Source organism: Aspergillus multicolor, assembly GCF_047715735.1.
Source record: "Aspergillus multicolor strain CBS 133.54 unplaced genomic scaffold BDW74scaffold_24, whole genome shotgun sequence".
Classification (NCBI taxonomy): Eukaryota; Fungi; Ascomycota; class Eurotiomycetes; order Eurotiales; family Aspergillaceae; genus Aspergillus; species Aspergillus multicolor.
In genome coordinates this window covers 220,979-235,365 of record NW_027395975.1, presented here as the reverse complement: position 1 = coordinate 235,365, position 14,387 = coordinate 220,979, and the positions used below count along the sequence as shown (strand labels likewise).

The window sequence follows — 14,387 nt, the reverse complement described above, 5'->3', positions numbered from 1 at the left end:
TATAGCCGCCGACCCTGCACCCGTCTCTTTTCCTGAAACACCTTCGCTTCGCCTTCTATCCTTCTCTTCTATTTTTGTGCGCGGTTGCTTTGGCTGGTCCAGACAACGTCCTTCTTTAAACGCCGGTTACTTTCTACCAACTTACCTTAAACGCCAGCTTGGACTTCGTTGATCGAGTCTGCCTCGTCTTGTTGTCTATTATATCATATCTATCTCATCGTCGCCGCCGCTAATACATCCTCACTCACCGCACCTCACGCTCTATCTCTACCTCAACCATCAAGACCACAAAATCACTTCAAAAGCCAAAATGTACCGCCCCAAGCCCAAGCTCTCCGTCTCCATCGCCGCCACCCAGCGCCCCTCCCTCTCCCTCTCCATCAAGTCCCCCGGTCCGCTGCAACAAGTCCACTCCCCCGGTCCGCGAAGTCCATTGCCTCCAAGTCCCGCCCCCTCCAAGCGCTTCTCGACACTGCAAGTCCCAAACTACGTCAACTCGTGCTCCGCCAAGAGTATCCTCAAGAAATCATCGGGGACAACGGGTGTGGCTGCCGGGAAGAAGATCCAGTTCCAGGGGAGCCCGACGGTCCACTGTGTCACGCCAATTGAGAATAAGGAGGAGTATTATGGGAATTATCGGAAGTTGAGTCGGGAGGAGAGGAGGTGGGTTGTTAGAGGGGATTAGACTCGACAACCTTGGGATGGTTCGGTGTAATGATTCAAAGACAATAGAGGATAAGGAAGGTTCGATTTGATCTGGTTTTGGTTTGGCCCATCGGAAGGAAAGGATAGGTGCAATGTGTTTTGACTGAGCGGCGTATTTTGTTACCCTGACGACTTATGATATGACTGATGCCCTGAATCTGGTATGGCATGGTATGGTGTGCTACTGGTATGAATGATAATCCACTTTATTTATGACCGTGCCTTCGTCTTGTAGTGTGCCTGAGTAGACCGAAGTAGAGTCTCGACATTGGTCTTATATACATCTTCCATCTATAGTACAGTTGGTATAATACATTATTCATCGTACATCCCCTTCCCATCTCCACGGACAACTACCTGTGATCAACCCTCTCCCACCCACCCACCCCCAAAATCCCAGCTCCCTCCTCAACCCCCTCCCCGTTACTCGCACCATCCCCATCCCCCTCCTTCCCATTGCTATCCCTTTCCTCAAGCCCCCACCTCCTCACAGCCCTCGCAGTAAACTGACTCCTCCACCCCGCCTGAAACATCTCAATCCCCGCCCACCCCACCATCGCCGCATTATCCGTACACAGAGCCACCGGGGGCGCCACAACCCTCACACCCCCAAACCCCCGTCCATCAAGCCACCCTCTCAAAACACTCATAAGAAACCGATTCGCCGCAACCCCACCACTAACAACAAGCGTCTTCACCGGCACCGTTTCCCTCAATGGAACGCGTCTCTTATCCGACGGGTTACCCGGGAACAGAGGCGCGGTCTCGCACAGCGATTCCAGCGCGATGATCGTGCGGGATGCAACGTGCTCAAATGTAACGCGCATGACTTCGCGCGCGAGAAACCGTCTCTCCTCATCAGAGAGCTCCGTCGTCCGCGCCCCGGATTTGATATTCGCGTTCCCGCTTGCCCTTGTCAAAATGTGTTTCACCGCCGTCGCCAGGAACGCAAAGCTAAACGCCAGCTCGCGGGTCTGCGCGAACGGCGTCGTGAGACTCCACCCGTACCCCGAGCGGACCTTTGAGATTGCAATCTCCTCACCCCGTGATTTGGGCGCCGTGTAGTCGGCGTAGTCGGATGGCCCGTTTGGGAACGCGAATTCTTCGAGGAGTTTGCCGTACATGGTGTTTTTTGAGCTTGAGAGTAAAGACGAGGGGAGGATCTCGCGTGCGGCTTTGTCGAGAGCCTCGCCGAGGGCTATGTCTGTTGTGCTTGCGAGGATTTTGTGGTTTGTTAGGCTGGTTGAGGTTACGAGAAGGGTGTGCCCGCCTGAGGCGAGGAGGGAGAGGAAGGGGAAGGCGGGGGTTGCTTCTTTAGCTTTTCCTTTATTCTCGCTGCTTATGTTTGAGCTTGTGGGCGTGGTTGCGGAGTCGGAGGAGGTAGAAGTTGACGTGTCGCGATTCAGAGCAGAAGCAAGCCTCGGCGTCAACAAATGCGCCTGCATATGGTGCACGCCAACAAACGGAACCTGCCATGCAACAGCAAGTCCTTTCGCCGTATCCAGTCCCGCGAATAAATTCGCCCGCATTCCCGGCCCGCGGGTCACGGATATGAAGTCTGGCTTTATGCGCAGCTCGCCGTTCGATAGAGGTATTATCTTCGGTAGATCGGTTGTGTGTTTTTGTTCGGTCGAGGGTGATGGCGATGGCAGTGGGAGATGATGCAGAGCCTTATTTACCAGCTTCGCGACGTTCTGCTGGTGCGATTGCAATGCGAGAATCGGGTGGATGCCTTGGTACGCCGTGAGGTCAGGCGTGATGTTCTCGAGGAAGTGAATTTTTGCGGAGCCAGTGTCGTCGTCTTTGTGGACTATTGCGACGGAGGTGTCGTCGCTAGAGACAGGCAGATGTCAGTGTTAGTGGTGGAAGTGGTAGGTCCGGAGGCGACGTACCAGGATGTTTCGATCGCGAGAGTTAAGAGGGTCCGACGGTGGAGATGGAGATTTGAGGGTAAGATAGCATTTCGGCGAAATAACCTGCGGCCAGCCGCAGTTGCGGATGGTATCCGCAGATGTAGCATTGAGAGAAACGCGTTGAATGGCGATGGTAAGACAAAGGATGGGAAAGGAGTCCGGGACGGAAGGGAAGATTTGCGGAACGCACGGACCACATTGCCCTAAATTTGTGCCCTAAGCCCTATTGATAGGTCCAATCCAGGTATCAGGCTTCCGGGGCCCGAGGTCAGAGAAGTGTAATCAGCACCTGCAATCGAGTTGACATCGAAAAATAGACAGCCTGGGTAGCTTTAGAACCTAGTAGATCACGATGCGACTACCCCAGACACATGTGGAGGGATATCCGGCGACTTCACTACATTAGTCGCAGTAAGGCGGGCTTCAATGTACCGGACGTACCTGGGTAACGTTGACCGACAGGAAGCGAGAGTAACGTAGCCATCCAAAAGTTGGTAAGAAAGCTTGCGTTTTAAACAGGCAGATATGCGTATGTTTGCATCAAGAGTGCATCGAGATTGACGTTTTCACGAGGTGAAAGCAAGCTAGAGCTTATAAAGTTCAGGAAAGAGGACTTAGTCAGGATCATTACGGTCCGAATGCATCTCCGGGATGAGGGTCGTTTGAAGAGCAGAGGATGTGGGCGGTTTGGAAGCTGGAGATTGCCGCTGACCTGGTACAAGTAGACAAGCACCAGATGAACCGCAGGTTGGAAACAGAGTTCCCACCAATATTAGTACTGGGTAAACCTGCGAGGGTGCTATAGCTATATGTACCAGGTACATCTACCTACTCCTGAATATGGTAATCCCACCGATACACATGCAGTACGCAATGGATTCTCCCATCACCCTTACATCTTCGTCAGAGCAGCACCTATTTTCCTAGAAACCCAATGAACTTGTTCTACGAGGATGGTTCTTACTAGTCCACGCCACCGACATCGACACTCCAGCTAGACGCGCCGGCTTCGCCAGCTCGACCAAGATTTGCTTCACGGGGACATTGGGCCCGATAGAGATTACGGCCGTCTCCTCGTCTGCCTCTAGGAAGCCCTCTGGGTCTGGGATGACGGTTACACCGCGGCGGGCGAGGACGGCGGCGTCGGCGTCGCTGTATGCGGGGTCTTGAGCGTAGCATTTGAATTCTTCTTCTCCGTCAATTGATGGTTCGGCGTCTAGAAGGAGATCTCGAAGCTTGAAAAGAAGAGCATGCTGGAATGCCGCGCGATTGTCCAAGACTTCTCTCTCGGGAACTCCATGCATTGACCCGAGAGCAAACGCGACGATCTTCTTTACGAGAGGTACTTGGCACTTCGCAAGGGTTGACTTGAGCTGTTCCCACGAAGGCGAAATTCTACATGTCTCCAGCGCGCTTTCAAATGCTGCTTCGACTTCTTGCTCGCCGAGCCCGTTGCCCGTGCCAAAGGATTGCGCGATAGCGATATTCGTATAGACCGATTTGCCTCGAGATTTGCGCGGGTGGAGGGACATCTGCATGGTCATATAAAAGAGGTCTGTCGTGCTACCTTGTTTAGCCTGTCAGCGGAGGCTTAAATCATGAATAGTCAGGGTATGGTGGTCAACGTACACCGACTGTCATTATTCATAAAGGGTGGATGCACCCTGAACTTGTCAAGGTTTCCATCTAGCGCTCTCATAAGGACTTCCTGACCGGGCTGGCTGTTTGCCTGGAGATTCTGGTACGCTTCTCGAATGCGGCCTTTGGTGAGAATGGGGGCGCCCGAGTCATAAAGGCGTTGCACATGGGCGATTGCCTCCATGGAACCCTCGGTCAACCGGTCGACAGCCGTTTCGAACATTGCAGGGTGATGAAATGAAGTCAACTTCGTAGGGTGATTAAGAGGAGAGGGGTGGTATCAGAGTACGATGAACGGGAGAAGCCAATGATGAAGGTGGAAGAAGAGGAGATTAAGGGACATGGGAAGGGCCACCCGCCATTGACTGCGCCCAGGTCCCTACCCCAGTCGACCTATTTAGACCAGGAGCCTGGGCAGGCAACCACTAATCTAACCAAGTTAGTCCATCAGCATAAGGATTCGGTGGCTTGAAGAAGACCAATTAGAGAACATCGGAGGAAACATACTTTGCTAGGTCGTCAAAGGCAGGGTATCAGACTAGGAGGTGCCACTCTACCCAGCGCTAATACGGCGCAGTGAATCCTACACAGCGCCCGACTGGTCCCTCGGCAATCCATTTCAGCCGCTGCTATAGCCCAAACTCAGCACCAATGATCAAAGGGCATCATACTGTTGGATGTTCTCCATATAATCACTCCTCAGCTTCAGGCAATGCAGATATGGATGGATTGCATGTCCAGCGCGGGAAAACTAGACAGCAAGCTGAGACTTCCGATGCGACCGAATGCCGAGTGCGAGCGCAGCTCTTTTCCCACCGAGCTCCGAGAAAAGATTACGGCTGCTATCCCATGGATCCAGATTTCGAGCCTGATTAGCGTGTAAGTAGGACAGCATTTGGTAGTCTTTTCGCCCGGCGTAGAGATGGAGCAATATATAGTCCAACTCCGCAGCAGCGCATCGTTTATCGCGGCTTCCTACTAGGTCGCGATCAACGTGATCTCCGATATACAAGTACTCCCAAAGAGTCAACGTGGGATCTTCATCGTCGCGGGGTTGCTGTTCTTGTATGCGTTCAGCGCGTTCGAACAGGCGTCTGAGGCACCCGGGCCGGTTTATATCCTGGAGGCGAAAGATTTCTTGGACGTCTGCATTCAATACAAACCCTCATAGATAAGACTTGCTGCAAGCTCCCAGTGGCCTGAGTCTATACCATGCCTAAGAACCGTTCGGCTAGCCGTCTTATTGTCGAGCAGTCTTTTTGCAGCTAGGACATGCACAGGGCGAAGCCAGGTGAGACCATTGAATACAGCTTGCATGAGAGAATCTAGACGTGAGGCTTAGCTTTCTAGATTTGATGTGAAGTAATGTCGCAGCAGCAGTGTCATTAACGAGAAATCCTTGTTTCCGAGTGCGATGAGAAAAGGGGTTCGACCCTTGTTTGCTGCTAGGATGTTGCCACCTTTGTGAAGGAGATATTCACATGTTGCGTCTCTCTTTGCGGCATTGGAACCAGTCAGTCTTTCTCGGGCTGTGCTGCACACCAAGATTAATGGAGTGTTTCCTTCTGAGTCCAAGTTGTTGATATCAAAACCATGTGCCAGTAGGACTCGCACGAGATCCTCCCGGTATGCAGTAACTGCACGGTGCACAGCAGGAAGCCCTGTGATGCGGTCTCTTGCGTTATGTTCAACCAAGATGGGACGTAGAAACTCCAGATAAAGTGTCAGGGCTTCTGGTGTACCGAATTCGGCGGCAACAAGAAGCGTGTTGGTTAGAACATCACGCGGTAAAAAACAGGTGCCATAGTGCTCCAGAATTACCCGGAGCGTTGTTATACCCGGGAAAGTAAGTGCAATTACAAAGGGGGACGTGGTCGACGTATCGCGTACAAAAGGATTCGCCCCATATTCAAGCAAGGTATGTGCGAGGTCATGTTGGCCACTGTTAAGAGCGAAGTGAAGGGCCGTCTGCTTGTGCTGATTCTGCGCATCAACATGTATTCCAGCTTTGATGAGAATCTTGGCTGGCCCGTGGTATCTTGCTTCGGTCGCGTGGTGCAAGGCACTGTTTCTCTCATGGTCCGTGATACTAATGTTTGCACCGCATTGAATCAGAGCCTGTAGAACATCCGCAAGCCCTTGCCCCGCCGCAGTATATGTAGGAGTATGGCCAATTAAATCTTGATGGTTTAGTTCAGCGCCATAGTTGTGGAGCAGATGCACTATGGAAGCCGTACGGCAGACGTGCAATGGCGTCCTTCCCAATCCGTCCTTGCTACCCGGGGAAGCACCTCGCTCAAGAAGCAGCAGTGGTACGGCGACCGAAGTACCCATAGCGGCAATGTGAATTGGTTTGAATGATGAGGCATCAGGCCGATCTATCGCTTGTGGATCAATCTCAAGGATGCTTTGTATGATCTGAATGGACTCGGACTCTCTTGTCGAGCATATCTGGGTCGCAAAGTGTAGTGGGTAAGTATACAAGCTGCCGTTTCCAGGGGTCTTGATTTGCGTGTTTGCGAGCTCGGGGCAATGATTGAGCAGCGCTTCCAAGGTATCGATGTCTCCCAGGTCGATTGCCTGAGTTATTGCAGTCCGTCCATCTGGAGCCTGCTGTTGCAGGAGCGAGAAAGGCAACAACCTGACTGTTTGTTGTAGGCCTTCCAGGTAGTCACCACCATGTATCGCCAGTCGTTCGGCATTCGTAAGTAGCGACAATGCACACGCCAACAAAAACCTTCGGTGGTGGGAAGAAGCGTGAACGGTGTCGATTGACACTTTTCCGCCGGGAGGGAAAGCATATCTCCAGAGGAGACTGAAGATGTCGGGAAAGTTATATTTGACGGCCTCGTACAGTGGTGTCCAATCTGCAATGGCTTGCTCTTCACTTGAAAAGGCTGGAGCGAGCGGGTTAGCACCGTGCTCGAGGAGAGCTTGCACTACAGTGGTGTTTCCAGACGAGATGGCGGTTGCAAGGGGCGTCCCTTGCACCTGAAAGGGCCATTGGGGGTGCAGGACGCCTCCTGAAACGGTCATGCTTCGGTTGAGGGACTTCATTAACCGAGGGCTCTCACCCCAAGTCTTCTTCACAATTCGTACAAGTTCCTCAAGATCAGTACCGGAGAAGCAAAACAGCCACTGCAGAATTGGGGAAGGGTCTAGGGGGTTGAGTGTTTCCCAGCACTCCATCAACAGCCCCAAGGTGCCCAAGGCCCCAGAGCAGGCAGTACGACAGATCAAGAGCTCCTGATTGATCTTCGTACTGGTAACCTTCTCGGGGACTGTCGACAATATCGCCTTTGCCAATCGGGTATCGTTTTGACAGATTGCAAGCTCGAGAATACTATAGCGAGATGAAAGTCCAGCAGCGCGCACTATGATATCAGTGATGTCGCCATATCGGGCACTGGTGGACGCGAAGTCTAGATCGAGTGTATCTCTGAAAGTTATGTAGTCCGGAAATTCGAAGATGCTCGTTGTCGTGTGCACAGTAATACTCGAGGACTTATCCACCTGGTTAAGCCAACGGAACCCAAGGGCAAGACAGTCAGTGTAACTAGGGAGTGGTTTCGCCCTCCGTTGCAAGAGCCCATCCTCAATCCGTTCTCCAAAGACTCGAGCTAGTATGTGGCCTGCGCCAGTTGCTTGCCGAAGGAATTCTGTAGCCTTGCCGTAGTCCCTCGACGTCCCGAATGCGTTCGCATAGCACAGCATGACCTGAAAGGCAGCTGTTGTTGTGTTCTTAGACGAGCAACCACTTGTGGCTTCGATTTCCAGCTCCTTTTGGAGCAGTCTTCGGTGTTCCCACGGGATATGCATGTTGTTACCACTCGTAAACATTGAGTATTTGATCTCGTTAGTCATGGCGAGGACCGCCAGCTCTACTTGCAGAGAGTGTCCCCTGGCAGCTTTCTGCCAGACGGTCACGATTGGAAGTCGACTAAGATCAGAGAGCCTTTGGGCCGGGTCCACCTGCAGTGTATGCTCGAACAATGCCAGGAGAAACTTCGTCTCAAGCCCTACTTCAGGCATCTGCAAGGTGCCGAGGAAGATCTTAGCGACCTCCTTGAGATGGAAAAGGTCGAACTTCCCAAGCAAGGGCTCGCTGGTTGTATCAGATCGTGGCTCTCTCTCTACATCTGAGCGACATTCGACGCCCCCTAGTGGGCCCGGAAAGGATATCGAACGATGATAAGTAGGATCTCTTCGCCACGACCTTCGAAAGTAGACTTGTCCATCTGCTAGGATTTCCCACACGCCAAGTCCAAATGCCCAGATGTCGCACTTGTGGAGCTGCTCGGCAGGGATGGGTTGTTTCTTTTGGCGACGGACCTCGGGCGCTGTATATTTAAACAAAAGCGTCAGAATTTGCTGAATGTAAAAGAAGTTAGACGTACAATAGTTGCTTCTGAGGCTGAGGTCAGAATGATCGAGTGGTCAAAGTCGGCGACTCTGGCAACGACCATCGATGGACGGTCGAGGGAAGGAACGACCAGCACATTGTCGAGCTTAAGGTCCCCATGGACAATCCCACACTTATGAAGCGCCATCAATCCGGTCGCAATATCCCCAGCGAGGATCTCCTTTGCCCGAAACGGTCTCTTTGAGGATTGTAAGTAGTTCCGCAGAGATCCTGCTGGAGCAAACTCCATCGTGATGAAGAGCGAGAGCCGCTCTTCCTCAAGATCCCAACCATAACCTAGAAAATGCATAATGTTAGGATGATGTGCCAATGGAGCGTGGTTCATGATCAGAGTCTCCCTGAGCACTGCCTGGAGCCGTCGCTGGAACACTGCCCGGCCGACATTGCCGTTGCTCTCATGCAATCGGATCCGCTTGACGGCAATTGTCTCTCCTTGGAACTTGCTCTCGAATACAGAGAAGGCCTCTCCTTCTCCTACTACACGAATTGTTTGAATGAAGTTTGCGGGGAATCGGTTGAGGTTCATTCTTTGGATGACAGAGAGCAGGCTTCCTACGCTGTCGACAATGTCCGTATCAAAGTTCTCGCTGAAGCTCAGACCATCAACAGTCGATACCCGCGTGCTGGAAGTTGATGTCGCCCATGACAGAGTGTTTTGGCCATGTACCGAATCCTTCAAATCTGTGATACACGTTAGAAAATATCCCGAATCAAGGTTTTGGGCTGGGTTCACGCACTGATCCACCCATCATTCATATGTTTGTCCGCCATCTCCTGCTCCCCGGGTGTGAGCCTGCCTTTTTCCGCATGGAGGCGCGACGTGGTGACCGGGCCTCGCGGGCCGGGGGCTCATGGCATGCCGAGAACTGGTACTAAATCATTGACATAATGCCCCCTGGTCTTAATGGAACAGTTTCTAAGAGACTCAGGCGGTAGTCGTCGGCTTTGCAGCAATGCTGGAACAGATGACCGTGCGCCAGGTGTCGTCATGGCCGCCGGGGACTGTGTTACCTACCTCCCCTGCCTTTTCTTCTTCACATGACACGAGATTCAAGTCGAGCCTAGCTTGATCGACCGAATCTCTTCAGTCGGACGCAGCTGAGTTTCCCTGAGCTTGTATTTACCCCGCTGCTTTGGCAATTCTTCCACGTTCAAACTATGATTGAACCACTTTCTGTTGCTGGTTTGACAATAGCCGTTGTTGACGGCTTGATAAAATACGGCGAATGGACAGCAGAACTCATATCGGACACCAGAGGATTTGCCAACGTGAGGAGCGTTCGCAGATCAGTATAACGCGGCTGACATCACTGCCCAGGATTCGAACAAGCTGTACCAACTCGCAGTGGACGAGAACGTACAGAGCAGACTTCTAAGGAACTTGCTCTTCTCTGAATGCTGGGTAAGTTTGTCCAACTTTAGGCCGCCTCCATGCCTCGATGGTCACTAACTTTGCGTTCGACTACAGGTCTACGGCGGCAAGACCCTGTATGAGCAATTTAATCCCAATGTTCAGAGTCAGATCGAGCTCCTCTTCGCGGAGGTCGAGTCTATCCTCCGCGAAGGCGTCGACCTCCTAGAGCGCAGATACGGTGTCTCGAAAGCATCTGCCACACGGTCCACCGGCGGTTCGTCAGCGAGTTTGCTTACTTCCTTGCCTAATACCCCTAGCGGTCGCACAAGCCCTTCGATACCGGTTCTTCTCCGTTGGTCTCTCCGGGATAAGAAACAGGTGGAGACAATATTGCTGTCACTCAAGGACAGGAACTCCAGACTGAAACGCAAGGTCGAGCTTTGGTGTCTCACTTCCCAGCTTGGGATATCCCCGGACCACTTGAAGCACCTCCAGACCGACGAGTCGTCTAAGAAACTAGACTTTGATAGAGACGCCACTCTTCGGTTAGCTCAACAGGGCAAAGATGCAGGAAATGGAGAGGATGAATCTCTTGAACTGTCATTGTCGTGGGACCCTTACCTCAGAGAGATCACCCCAGTCAAACATCAAGGCGCCTTCACGGTTCTTTTCAAGGAATCCCAGGCTTATATCCAGGAAAATCATCGGTACAATTCTCCGCTGCGGCTTAAAACAGCAATTACGACCTCGACTCGCGTACAAGAAACCGAGTTGAGTCCCTTGCGAGACTGCTACATAAGCCAAAGGAACAGATCTTCCGCATCCTCCCCTGCATCGGATGGCGGAAACTTCCTAACCAGGATCTTATCGCATTTCTCTTTGAGCTCCAGAGTCCGCTAGGTGCACCAGTCAGTCTCCAGAGGATTCTCTTCGAATCCGAGCTCGTTCCAACTCTGGGAGACAAGTTTCGTCTAGCGCTCAGACTCGCCCAGTATATAGCGCAGATTCACATAGTACAATGGGTATGATTCCTCCGTCAACATTGTATACATTAGTACGGGACCCCAAATCATGTTCTGCACTAATCAACTGTTTTCTTTCCAAGGTCCATGGAAGCTTCCGCAGTGACAACATCCTGCTCCTGCCGCACCATGTCCCCGACGACCCAGAATTCCGCCTCGATACAAACTACTCCGAGCCCTGGGTATTAGGCTTCAAATTCAGCAGACCGGAACTGTTCTTTTCCAGCGGACATTCGGACTTCGAACCAACGCGTGACATTTACCGCCATCCCGATCGGCAAGGCCAGCCCATAGAAACATTCAAGAAGTTTCACGACATCCACTCGCTTGGCGTTGTGCTGCTGGAAATAGGCCTTTGGGAGCCTGCGAGAAAGCTCGAGAGGAAGTTGTTCGCATATGCTGCCGACCCAGCGGTTGTCAGGGCGCAATTGATCAAGCACGCCCAGCGGAGGCTGGAGTCCCGTATTGGGAAAAGGTATAAGCACGCCATACTGAGGTGTCTAACTGGAGATTTTAGGGTCGAGGATGACACAAGGGAGGACATAAAGCTGCAGCAGGCGTTTCGGCATCAAGTACTGGACGTCATTGAGGTCGCGGCGAATTCGGTTTAGGGCTTGGGGGTCCGCTACGGTAAAACCATGGTTGTTTGCCCTTGTTCACTTCGCCCAACAAAGCTCGCCTGGCCGGAAATATTGTAGGCTGCATGGCGACTATTTGGCGTGTGGTCTCCCCATGCACTTCAGATAATGTTTCATCTAGGATAAATGGGATGGACTAGATCAGGCATCCATTGGAGCCTGGTCGGCTGATCTTCCACAAAGTCTACCGGTACCTATCTACTCGTGATTGGTGAACCTTGAAACATGCGGGGTTAAAAACTAGCAATCACAGTCCGGTATTTTAAGAGGGTATTTAAGGACAGACTCCAGCCGCTTTTTGGCTGTATACACAACTAACCTTCACGATGACGACCCGCGGCAAGCCACCCAGCAGCTTCCGCCCAACTACACCCCCAGACCCAACACTCACGACTCGTCCAGTGCCTCGGACCCGTACCTTTACTGTGCAATCCTTTGGTCCGGGCTCCGCGTCCAGCATCAAATCCGTGATCCGCACTCCAGAACAAGTCCGCGCAGAATCCGACCCAGCAACGTACCTCAACCCCCTGGATGCCCAGTACTCGCATATCCTGCAAGATCCAATCTATCAGCTCATTCAAGAAGTCCATGCAGATTCTGAAGTTGTCCCAGGTGAACTCGAGCCGCACGAGCACGAGCCGGATCCGACCTGGGGATTCTACGCCTTTGTCGTCGACTACGACGCTGAAACACTGGCCAAGATCCCGTCCGCATTGGCTAATCTCGTCGAGGTGACGCGCTGGCGTATCAGAGCTAGCTCGACCGCGCAGTATACGGATGAAGCTCTGCGTCGGTTCAAAATCGATGTTGTGCAGCATGAGGAGGCGCTATCTTGTGCGTCGGACGACCGCGTGCGCGAGGAGTTCCGCGCCTTCCTGCGCGGATTGAACCTGCTCGATGATTGTGCGGTTGGCTCAATGACCGTCCTGGGAGCCAGTATGCGTAATTACGCGTGCCTGGTGCTGAATCGGCCTACTATTTGCCTATTAGCAGACCTGGCGTTTCCCCGAGAACTGAGGGGTGACTATAGGATATTCAGGAAAAACACCATCAAGCTTGTAGACGCATGGTGGCAGCGGCAGACAGCAAATGTCTCCGCTTACCGGGGCATCGACTTCATCCCAATCAATTCGCTCGCTAACTATTACGGAGAGCTCTTGAGCTCTGCGAATGGCGGTGCGATGGAGGATTTATGGCCGTTTGCAAAGCAGGGCCCGTAAGGTCTACTGGCTATATCTGGCTTGGATGCATCGTTCTGGCTCAGCTACATCCAGGTTATCGCGCACTTTCGTCGCCGGTAACGACTTTCGTGGTGCAGTCTGGGCCTGAAACGATGGTCAATTACCAATGTCGGGGCTGTGAAAAATATCATTGGACTCAGGATAGCTACTACATGCGGCCAACCAGCATTCAAATCCTTCTTAGCTTAATGCTATATCCCAAGACTTATATAGCGCAGGATCGCTGACAGTGACGACATGGGTACCTTGCTTGTCGGAATGTCTCCGGATCTAGACAGCAGAAATCTCCGACATCAGTTATAAATACGACCCGAGCGAGGCATCTTCATTCACCTTCAAGCATCCATTGCCTTACAGTGTTTAAATTCTTCCTTGTCAGAGAGATACCTGACAAAGGTAATTGTTCCCTACCACTACAATGTCCATCTCCACATCCGAGCCTTGGCTCCTCTACGCCTACCCCTGGCAGCCCTACCCCCGACGGCTGGTAATCTACCTCCGAGAACGAAGCATCCCCTCGTCTCTTGTGACCGTCGTCACCGTGTCGGACGTGCAGTTCGGCGCCAAAGTCCCCGACGGCTTTCCGCCCAAGCCACCAGGGAGCCTTCCGATCCTCGCGATTCCGAAGAAGAATCAAAATGGCTCGGACTCGTCCACATCGGGACCCAATGGGGCACGTGAATCCGAATTCATCTTCATCAAGCAGTCCCTCGCCATCATGGAGTTTCTCGAAGACGCTTGTAACAAGGGGCTATACGGTTTCCCAAAACTTGCCGCGCCGTTGGCTTTGCCCATCAACGAGCCATCGCTGACCTCGCATGTTGATGCCAACGACGTTGACGAAGCCTCACGTGCCCTCCTCACAGCCCGCCACAGCGAGCTCCTAAGCCTCGCAAACGGCCTAACAGAGAGCTGGAACCCAGTCCGCACATTTGGATCCGGCACGGGCACGATGCGGATTCCCGCTGCCGCAAAGGAAATGCTAGGCTGGACGCGCCGGGTTCTCCTTGCTGTGGAGAACTGGTTTGGGGAGAATAAGTACGTGCCCGATCTCAGGTGGAACCGTGACGATAACAGCAGTTATGGGAAGGGGCAGAGACAGGCTACCATCGCAGAAATCGTCCTTTTCCAGTTCCTTGAGTTCACGGATTACTGCTACGGTGTTGATATGACGGTTTCTTCGGGACGGAAGGTGTCTGATGTTTATGGGCGCGAGGTGCGTGAGGAGTATCCGCGGCTGAGGAGGTTCTATGAGGAGTTTGGTATTAGGCCTAGTGCTCGGAGATATCAGGAGCTTGGGGATGTGCCGCATGAGAGCTGGGTTGAGAAGATGAGGGATTGGTCGGAGGGGATTTTTGAGGAGTAGGAGGGGGAATAGGAGAAGTTGGGAAAGAGTTTATCAGTGTTAAGCCTGTAATGTCGGCTTTAAAATGCAATGAGTCTATTATGGATA

General features: G+C 52.5%; 6 protein-coding genes across 6 annotated transcripts; 4 read left to right on the top strand and 2 right to left on the bottom strand.

Moving 5' to 3' along the window:
- Positions 1-310: 310 nt before the first annotated feature.
- On the top strand, positions 311-685 carry BDW74DRAFT_180865 (uncharacterized protein; the record flags this gene model as incomplete). Its single annotated transcript, XM_073729856.1, has 1 exon — positions 311-685. The coding sequence occupies one exon, from the start codon at positions 311-313 to the stop codon at positions 683-685; it is 375 nt and encodes a 124-aa protein (XP_073581087.1).
- Positions 686-915: 230 nt separating this feature from the next.
- BDW74DRAFT_186889 (N(6)-L-threonylcarbamoyladenine synthase family protein) lies at positions 916-2,803 on the bottom strand (the record flags this gene model as incomplete). Its single annotated transcript, XM_073731343.1, has 3 exons — positions 2,598-2,803; positions 1,119-2,538; positions 916-996 (listed from the first exon to the last, which is right to left on the bottom strand). Exons 1-3 carry the CDS (start codon positions 2,723-2,725, stop codon positions 916-918), a joined length of 1,629 nt encoding a protein of 542 aa, XP_073581086.1. The 5' UTR covers positions 2,726-2,803.
- A 2,791-nt stretch (positions 2,804-5,594) lies between these two features.
- BDW74DRAFT_180863 (uncharacterized protein) lies at positions 5,595-9,450 on the bottom strand (the record flags this gene model as incomplete). The annotated part of the gene is made up of 3 exons (XM_073729855.1): positions 5,595-8,588; positions 8,654-9,360; positions 9,417-9,450. 3 exons carry the CDS (start codon positions 9,448-9,450, stop codon positions 5,595-5,597), a joined length of 3,735 nt encoding a protein of 1,244 aa, XP_073581085.1.
- Positions 9,451-9,837: 387 nt separating this feature from the next.
- On the top strand, positions 9,838-11,666 carry BDW74DRAFT_186888 (uncharacterized protein; the record flags this gene model as incomplete). The annotated part of the gene is made up of 5 exons (XM_073731342.1): positions 9,838-9,948; positions 9,998-10,081; positions 10,148-10,740; positions 10,770-11,055; positions 11,139-11,666. The coding sequence occupies 5 exons, from the start codon at positions 9,838-9,840 to the stop codon at positions 11,664-11,666; spliced, it is 1,602 nt and encodes a 533-aa protein (XP_073581084.1).
- A 353-nt stretch (positions 11,667-12,019) lies between these two features.
- On the top strand, positions 12,020-12,913 carry BDW74DRAFT_180861 (uncharacterized protein; the record flags this gene model as incomplete). Its single annotated transcript, XM_073729854.1, has 1 exon — positions 12,020-12,913. One exon carries the CDS (start codon positions 12,020-12,022, stop codon positions 12,911-12,913), a length of 894 nt encoding a protein of 297 aa, XP_073581083.1.
- A 439-nt stretch (positions 12,914-13,352) lies between these two features.
- Positions 13,353-14,300, top strand: BDW74DRAFT_180860 (uncharacterized protein; the record flags this gene model as incomplete). Its single annotated transcript, XM_073729853.1, has 1 exon — positions 13,353-14,300. The coding sequence occupies one exon, from the start codon at positions 13,353-13,355 to the stop codon at positions 14,298-14,300; it is 948 nt and encodes a 315-aa protein (XP_073581082.1).
- Positions 14,301-14,387: the final 87 nt, after the last annotated feature.